This window comes from Coffea arabica, chromosome 6e, assembly GCF_036785885.1.
Source record: "Coffea arabica cultivar ET-39 chromosome 6e, Coffea Arabica ET-39 HiFi, whole genome shotgun sequence".
Lineage (NCBI taxonomy): Eukaryota > Viridiplantae > Streptophyta > Magnoliopsida > Gentianales > Rubiaceae > Coffea > Coffea arabica.
Window position 1 is genome coordinate 2129716 of NC_092321.1, and position 9004 is coordinate 2138719.

At 36.3% G+C, this 9004-nt stretch overlaps 1 protein-coding gene across 1 annotated transcript; it reads left to right on the forward strand.

The window, feature by feature from the left end:
- The first annotated feature begins 4870 nt into the window (after window positions 1-4870).
- On the forward strand, window positions 4871-7948 carry LOC113694511 (uncharacterized). The gene has a single exon (XM_027213333.2). The coding sequence runs from the start codon at window positions 6120-6122 to the stop codon at window positions 7626-7628; it is 1509 nt and encodes a 502-aa protein (XP_027069134.2). The 5' UTR covers window positions 4871-6119; the 3' UTR covers window positions 7629-7948.
- The last annotated feature ends 1056 nt before the right edge of the window (window positions 7949-9004 follow it).

Sequence of the window (9004 nt, forward strand, 5' to 3'; positions counted from 1 at the left end):
CAGATGAAGTTTAAAGCACTTGCATCCCTTAATTTTCTACACATTTCCTTGCGTTGTGCAACTGCAAGTAATTAAGGGTATGTTTGTTTTGACTGAAAACCTTTTCCCGAAAATATTTTCCTTGAATTCTTGTATTTGGTTGCATTGTGAAGCATGAAAATATTTTCTTGTGTAAAACATTTTACGCCGTACAGGGTAAAATAACTTCCCTAAAAAACTTGTTGAAGTTAATTTCCGCTGCCTACACCCGTAACTAGAGGTGTCAAAATGGGTGACTTGGGCGGGTTTGGGTTGGGTAAAATGGGTAATGGGTATAAGTGAGTCAACTCATTTATATCCAGTTAATTAGATGGGTATAAATGGGTAAGTCAAAAAATGAATTGGGTAACCCAATTACCCATTTATAACCCATTTATTTTAACTTTTTGTAAACTCATTTAAATTCATTTTTGCAAACTAAGTTATCAATTTATACCACTCTTTGTACCCATCATTAGTTTTAAATATTTATTTATAATGTTCAATAAACTTAATTACCAATTTTTTTTCATTTATACTCTATGTCACAAAATTACCTATTATTTAATAATTGAATAATAAGAATATAAAAATTTGAACTAAGTACTATAAAAATTAATATAAAAACTTAATCCAAAAATTTTGAACCCTAACATTTTTTTCATATATAAATTTAAAATTTCATTTTAGAAAGATAAGAAAATAGGCTAAAATTTATCATAAATTAATAATGCTGAAAAATGAGTAAGTTAACAAACTAAGAGAAAATAAAATAATAAGATAAAACCAACAAATAATAATAATAATAATAATGAAACAAAAGTAGTTAACATCATGACAAAATGAAAAAATAGAAAAAAAAAATGGGTGGGGGAAAAGGAGAGACTTGGGGGGAAGAGAATTCTAAATGGGTTAATTGGGTTTGATGGGTTACCCAATAATACCCATTTATACCTATATACAAAAATTTAAAATAAGATACCCATACCTATCTATTCATGGGCGGATATGGGTAAATTTAATTAAGTGGGTTGATTTGCCACCTCTACCCGTAACCCAATCTTACCTGACGAACACCGATCTCTACCACACTAGATAAATATCTCTTTGATAGTTGACATATACAAGAATGGAGAAAGGAAAACGTAGCCTATGAGTAACATTCAAGGGAATTGCGACACTAACAATTACCTCTCCTTCTCCTCCATATGTGCAACCCTTTTTCTCTCACCGTTGCGCATTCAAAGACAAGCATATATTGACATATCCTCACCGGATGCTTACAAAATTAGACTAAGATCTGCAGAAATCGAGAGGAATTGCGATCTTCACAGAAAGAAAGGAAGGACTAAGATCAGCAATAAGAAAGTGAGAAGCTACCATTAGGCCAACAGAGAAAGTTGCTGTATTTCTCAATTCTGATGGCTTGTGCTTCGATACTAAGTGTCACTTTCCAGGGAATGGTGGCTTTTGGGGAGTTTTGTGGTAGCGTGATGCTGCATGCGATGGAGACTGCTAATGAAGGCCCCAATTTGATCCAGCCGTTTTCACATGTTGAGAATTGAACCAAACACAGGAAGAAAACAAATATTTTCCCAGAAAATTACTTTTCAAGGAAAATGTCTTCCAGTAGAAAGCATTTTACACCCTACCAAACGTACCCAAAGTGTCTACTTATTTGATACCTCTACAACACCAGCTTGACTCAAGTTACAAGGGAACGATTTCGTTCCACCTAACGCAGAAAAATGTCGATTGGTACGCTAATTTGGTGGTTTTCGCTTTTTACTAAATTGGGTTGGCACAAGTCTCTTAGAAAAGAGCTGATGCGAAGTTTGTGGTTGATTATTAGCATAGGCCGGATACAAGTTGATTTACACGATTGATTTCTTTTTTTTTTTTTTTGGAAATATGCGTGCCCACCTTTATCAAAGAAACAACTAAACTGCCCCACATTTATTCTGAATTTTGTGGGAGGCAAACGTTTGTTAGTACATTCAAATTCGGGCCACTGATTAGTTGTAAAGCCTTTTTATTAGCATATGAGAGGGATAAATTCTTGATAAAGATATACATATATTGCTTTAAGGTCTTGATAAAGAAATTTTAGTTGATTCCACAAAATTATTTTGGAAAGGAAAAAAGATAAAATTTAGCACTTAGAATGGTAAAACCGCAAAATGATACGGGAAAACTGCAACGCTTTATGCCCTCAAGAAATGACTGGCGGGAAAGATGGGAACGTATTGATGACAACAACGACTTTTCTTCAGAAATCCAGTACAAGCATTTCTTGGATTATATGGACACTAGGAAACCCATTTTTATACCTTGAAATCCCCTAAATATGATGGTTGATTGAAACATGACATGGTACGGTACCATCTTGAATTTCCTTAAACATTGCAACAGACCCAAAAAAAAAAAAAAAAGTGTAAAACACAAAGACCAGAACGCAAAGAGAGCGGGACGAAAGTTGGTTTCATCATCGCACAATTAGTCTAGTAATACTAGAGATTAAGAGAGGAGACTCTAGTCTTCTAGTAGCTAGCTAGTAAAAGTGTAAAACACAAAGACCAGAACGCAATAATTCAAAAGTCGTACCTCAATGTTTCAGCAACACGTTTGTTACAGACGTACAAGTGTCCGGTTGATAAGACTGCATTGCATATGTGAGTGAGTGAATGATCTTCCTTAATAATTTTTTTGTCAGGAGAAGGGCCGGTGGTTATCGTGGTTTCCTTGCACAATTCAACGGGAGTGTTTTGTCCCTACATAATGGGAACAGAGAGTTTGGTGGTCAAGGGCAAACCAGCGTGCTTAGATGTAGCAAAGACTACTATTTACCAATTCCGAGTGGGTCATTGTTTGCTTTACTTCTTGTACTTTTTGTAAATCTTTGAAGTTTTTTTCCCTCGGTTTTAAGACTCGGGTCAACGGTCAAATTTACGAACTGATGACTTTGTTTCTCTTTAAGCTTAAAAGATTTTTCCAAGTTGAAGTGGAGAATCAAGTAGATCCAATAATAAAGGTAAGGACAAAATTGTACAAAATTAAAGTAGAAATACCAAAAGTGACTCGATTAAAAAATTTGAAGAATTATTTGGGTCATTTGTCCAAAAAAGAAAAAAAGGATAAAAATTGGGTAACAGTGTTTTTTATTCTTTTCTTTTTTAATTTTTCCTATTGTCTCTATTATTTGGACCGGCAATTTCCACTATGTCTTTTAATTTGGATTTTGGTCAAAAACACTCAGCTAAAAAAGAAAAAGAAAAAAGAATTTTGGATGGATGAAGAGGGAAAAGAGACATACTTCTAAGTGAGACACTTTTATTGCCCGGTTTTATTTACAAAATTTTCTTTTCCTTCCCCTCCAAAACCAATAACCTTACACAATTTGGAACTAATGATTGTATCCTTTATTTTTATTCCATAACAGCCCAAATGAAAAAGAAAAAGACTAAATGACCAATCAAATCGTTTGATGTTTGAATCAAACTTAGTTTAGTAAGAGATTATTTGATTTTAGTTCTTTAATTAGTAAAGCCAAAAACAAACATTTATAGTAGTGTTTCTGTTTGCCAAAGTTCTTATTTCGATCCGAGTTTACTTCGATTTTCGTACAAACTTTGATTTTATATGTAAAGAAATTTAAACCATTGGACTGGACTTCCGCTCAAATGCTCATTTGAGTTCCGCATGAGTAAACAATTTAAGTTTAATAAAATAAACAAAACAAACTTGAATACTGCACTGTTGGGTCGAGTAAGCTCGTGAGCACCCTTTAAAAAACAAACATTTACTATCTTTGTTGTTTCAAAAAATGATCAGTTTCATCATTTATATTTTACAAAAATATTTTTTCCGTTCCTCACTTTTAAAACAAAATAAATTTGTCATTGATATTAAAAAACTGAAGCTATTACATCTATAAATTCAAATTTCAATCTAAATTTAATCACCCAACAAGCCGATTACGAAAATTCTGATGTATAATTGATAGATTATTTGGTTAACTCAACTTGATATTCATGTGAAATTTAATGAACCCAAAAAGGAAAAATAAAAAATTATAACATAAAAGAAGGATCAATTTTTTTTACATTGTCATTGTATACACTAACGAATCTGGTTATGTGCCACATCATTTTAATTTTAATTTAAATACCAAACTTTGTATGTATGATATACATTTAAGACTCGTAAGTGTATATACTAATGGTGCATGAAAAATTTTATCCAAAAAAGAAATCCTACTATTCCAAGAAAAAAGAGCGACCTTTTATGTTATAATTTTTAAAATTTTTTCCTTTTTTGATTCAATAAATATTTGTAAATATAATAGAGTTGATAGAGTGATCTATCAATTTTATCCTCAAAAATATATTGTTGAGATACTAGATAATTTGATTCAAATTGAAAATTGTGCTTAGAGATATAATAATTTCAATTTTGAAATATCAGAGACGAATTTGTTTCGTTTTAAAAATGATAAATAAAAAAAATATTTTTGCAAAATGTTAGTCATTAATGGGATCATTTTCTCTTTTTATCTTGCTTTTTTTTTTTTATGCGAAGAGACACTTTCAGCATCATTGCGCTACGATGCTATCAATCCAGCTGCGGGGAGAATGAGTCACACAAGTACGAAACAGGCAGCACCGTCACCGTCACCGTTACGAAAATAGTGACAATTTAACGTGTTCTCTCTGTAAAATTTTTTTTTTGTTTTTTGGGGGTCAAGTGTTCTGTCTGTAGAAGAAGTGGGAAGCTGATAGGGTGGCGGTGTTTTCCAGCGCAGGCTTTTACTTTAATCTCCCTCTAAAATCACACACAAGCCCCTGGGGAAGAGAATTGTTATGCTGGAACTAACCTCGCTTCTATCTTCTCGTATACAAACAGACGTATGCTACCTACATATACACACTCCCTCACGTACCTCCGTTTTCTCCTGCCCAAGAGCAAACTAGTGGGAGATGGTATAAGATAGATAATTATTCAAGACCCGAATACCCCAGATAAACACTCTCGAGTACGCGGTTTCCTTGTGGGTCTTTTCTGCTCTCTCTCTCGAGTCTTGACTGTGCTCAGGTTTCTATGTCTCCTCTGACAAAGATAGATACTTGGGAGACTAAGAAAGTGAGAGACTTCTAGCGGTAGTTTGTAGCATCCAGCAGTAGAAGTAGGACTCGTACAATTTAAAATTTAATTGAACCAAGGGGAAATTGATTTCTAACTGATTATACAAGATGAGGACCGTTGATTCTTCAGAGTGCCCAAGTAGTATGTGTGGATTCTTGGTTGTTGAAGCTTATCCTAAAAGGTATTCTTCTAAGATCCCCTCTGATTTGGTCCTTTTCTTGGGCCTTGGTTTCATAGATTGGTAATATATGTTTGTATCACCATTCATTTTACTCCTCTGCCTACTTTTCTGTATACTTAATATTTCTCGAATTCTTCCATTCCTCATATAGGATACAGATTTTGTTTCTGTGTCTTCAGTAACTTCATTTCTAGGTTTTCTGTAACCAAGATTACAGATTTGATGGGTATGATTCAGTATCTCCCGCCTGTCTTTGGAGGGTTCAATGAAATTCTTGGGTTTGGGTTGGATTTAGTCTTCATCTAGCCCTTTCTTCTTTGTCTTACTGTATTTACTGTATACTTATACTAAGGGATATTAAAGTTTTTCTTGGAGGGGGAAAAAAGGAATACTCTTTTTTTTTTTGGATCTTATTGTATTTTCTTCTCTTGTTCTCGATTTCTGTTTAACTTTTTCTTTTTTCCTATCTATTGGGTCGGGAGGTGTTTTTTTGTTTGTCCTATATTTCAATTCAGAGTACTTTGTGATTGACAGTTACACAACTTCAGTCTTGTTAAAACTAAGGGTATAGAAAACCTGTGAGATTTCATGAAGTTGATATGGTTATGTAGTAGGCACACATGATGAATAAATTTAGGATATTAATGGAGGTGGGTTGTTGTAGTTGGGACTGATATGATGGGGGTGTTTGTAAAGATTGCTTTTTTGTTCAAATAATCCTTGGTGGTGAATATTATTATCCACCGATAACCTGAAATCTCCTGGGAGACCTTGTGAGATGGTAGATTCTCTTCTCACATCTTTATCAATGGAGAATCATCACCCTTCGACCCTGTTGTCAATGGATTCAAGTGCCTCCTCTTCACACGATGAGCTTGATCTAGAGATGAATCGGCAAGTTGTTTTACCCCGTCCGCCGCCTGATATTAACCTACCTCTATCCACTGAGCGTAATTCACCTCAGTCATGGAACCCAGAACACTGTGACATTCTTGATGTTGGGCTTGGGTCCCAAATGTACGAGACAGAAACTTTTCTCACTGTTCCCAAGGTTGGGAGGAAATGTGCCAAAAGGGGTGATAGCATCTGGGGTGCTTGGTTTTTCTTTAGCTTTTACTTTAGGCCAGTATTGAATGAGAAATCAAAGGCCAAGATTACAAGGGATGGTAATGGTCTTTCTGGGTTTGACAAATCTGATCTGCAGCTTGATGTCTTCATGGTTCAGCATGATATGGAGAATATGTACATGTGGGTTTTTAAGGAAAGGCCTGAGAATGCACTGGGTAAGATGCAACTTCGGAGCTATATGAATGGCCATTCTCGTCAAGGAGAGCGTCCTTTTCCATTTAGTGTTGACAAGGGTTTTGTACGATCTCATAGGATGCAACGAAAGCATTACAGGGGCCTCTCAAACCCCCAGTGTGTTCATGGTATCGAGGTTGTTCCATCCCCTAATCTTTTGGGTCTCGATGAAGATGAAAGAAAAAGGTGGGCCGAACTAACAGGGAGGGACATAAACTTCACTATCCCACACGAAGCAAGTGATTACGGTTCTTGGAGAAACCTTCCCAGCACTGAGTTTGAGCTTGAGAGACCACCCCCTATAATAAAGAACAATTCCCATTCCCAGTCAAAAAAATTGCTTAATGGGTCAGGATTGAATCTATCTACTCAGCCATCCAGCCATAGCAATGGGGATTCAATGGATCTATCACCTGTTAGTGGCAAGAGGAGGAAAGATTTCTTCTCACATGGAAATGAAGAGGACTGTTATCTGACAGTGAATCCTCCTGATCGAATTCCTGATCTGGAAACTCACCCGAATGAGCCTCACTGGTTGAATGAATTTAGTGGCGTATTAAGGCATGTCTATGGACCGGTAACAGCTGCAAAATCAATCTACGAGGATGAAGAAGGTTACTTGATCATAATTAGCTTGCCGTTTGTTGACCTTCAAAGGGTGAAAGTTTCATGGCGCAATACTCTCACACATGGGATCATCAAAGTGTCTTGTGTGAGCACATCTCGAATGCCCTTCATCAAGAGGCTCGATAGGACTTTCAAGCTGACAGATCCTTCTTCGGAACACTGCCCTCCAGGAGAATTTATTAGGGAGATCCCTCTTTCAACCCGCATACCTGAAGACGCGAATATAGAAGCATACTATGATGGAACAGGGACAGTGCTAGAGATTCTAGTGCCAAAACTTCGCGAGGGGCCAGAAGAACATGAAGTCCGAGTTTGCCTACGGCCTCATTTTGCAGGCAATGATCTTATGTTGACTTGAGAGGCACAGCTAAGTTGTATGGGTGGTTGGTTAGTGATGGTGCTTCATTGTGTACTGACTTTTTTAGTAATCAAGACGTCAGAACAAGTGCCTCAAAACTTGTTTATGTTTCATTTTAGGTTCAGATATTGCTTTTGGTTGTTTGGTGATATTCATCTACCAGGCCTTGATTACACAACCATCCTTTTGCTGTTGTATTCTCTTAAATGGTTGCTATTCAAGTTATTACTGGAGTTTCTCTATATTGGTATTCGTTCCCCAATCTGTTTGTGGAAACATGCTTAGACGCACCTAAATAAATGAAAATATTCGTTCTTGTATATTCAATGGCTAATTTTGTAATTGAAAAGGGTCTCTAATTATTGATGAGAACTAGCATCTTCTCTTCCTTATGTGGTAGATTTTTCAGTTTCCTTGCGCCCGGTCGTTCATGTTCATTTGTTCAGGTTTTTCTGTCTCTGTATTCTTGGAGAGGAACTTCCAAATCAAATGCGGCTAAAATAGATTAGAATGACGAATCACACAAAAACATGATCCTTTGCTCAGCCACAAAAACCCCATCCTAAGGGGCATCCTTGCTATGGGTCCAACGCATCTAACTTATCACATGCCGTGGCATCTTTGCTCTTGGTTGGTCTCCGGTAGCCGAAGATGTCGGGCAACCTCTTTTAAGTATTATAATAACAATGGGAAATAGTGCTATAATAATATAAGATCATCATCATCACCGTCCTTTCTGCTTGACTGATCGGTGAGTTAAAATCTACAACTGGTATTGGCGATAACCGATTAGAGAAAGGGTCCGGTATTTCTCAGACAGGCGGCACCTTTTGTAATTGAATGGAGCAGGAATTTGATAGGTACTGGTGGAGGGTGATATGGGCTAGTTCATATAATTTAGGAGCCCATCAGGAGCTTGGGACTATAAAATTCCAAAGTGCCCATCCTGTGTTTTAGGGACCACCTGTCCACTTCTTCGTTGGAGCCGATGTTTGTGAGCCACATCAAGTTGAAATCCATAATTGGAGTTACAATAGTTGAAGCAACTATTACATAGGTGATACTTTCTAGCTTTGACAAGAGGCTTAAGTTGTAGTTGTCATCTATTCGTGGACTCTGAGTCAAATTAATTGTTGTCTTCTTTGCTTTAGAATCATAGATTACATAAAGTACCGCTGGTTAAGGTCAAGGTTGCATGCAAGAAAGACTTTGGGTGAATCTACGGGGTGTAAATGAGTCGAGTTTAATCGAGTAATTCACGAGCTTACTCGATCAAAGTTCGAGCTCGAATTCACATTAACCGAGTTTGAGTTCGATCTACTTGACGGGTCGAAATCGAGATTAATACGTGAAATTCAAAAGCTCGTCGAATTTAA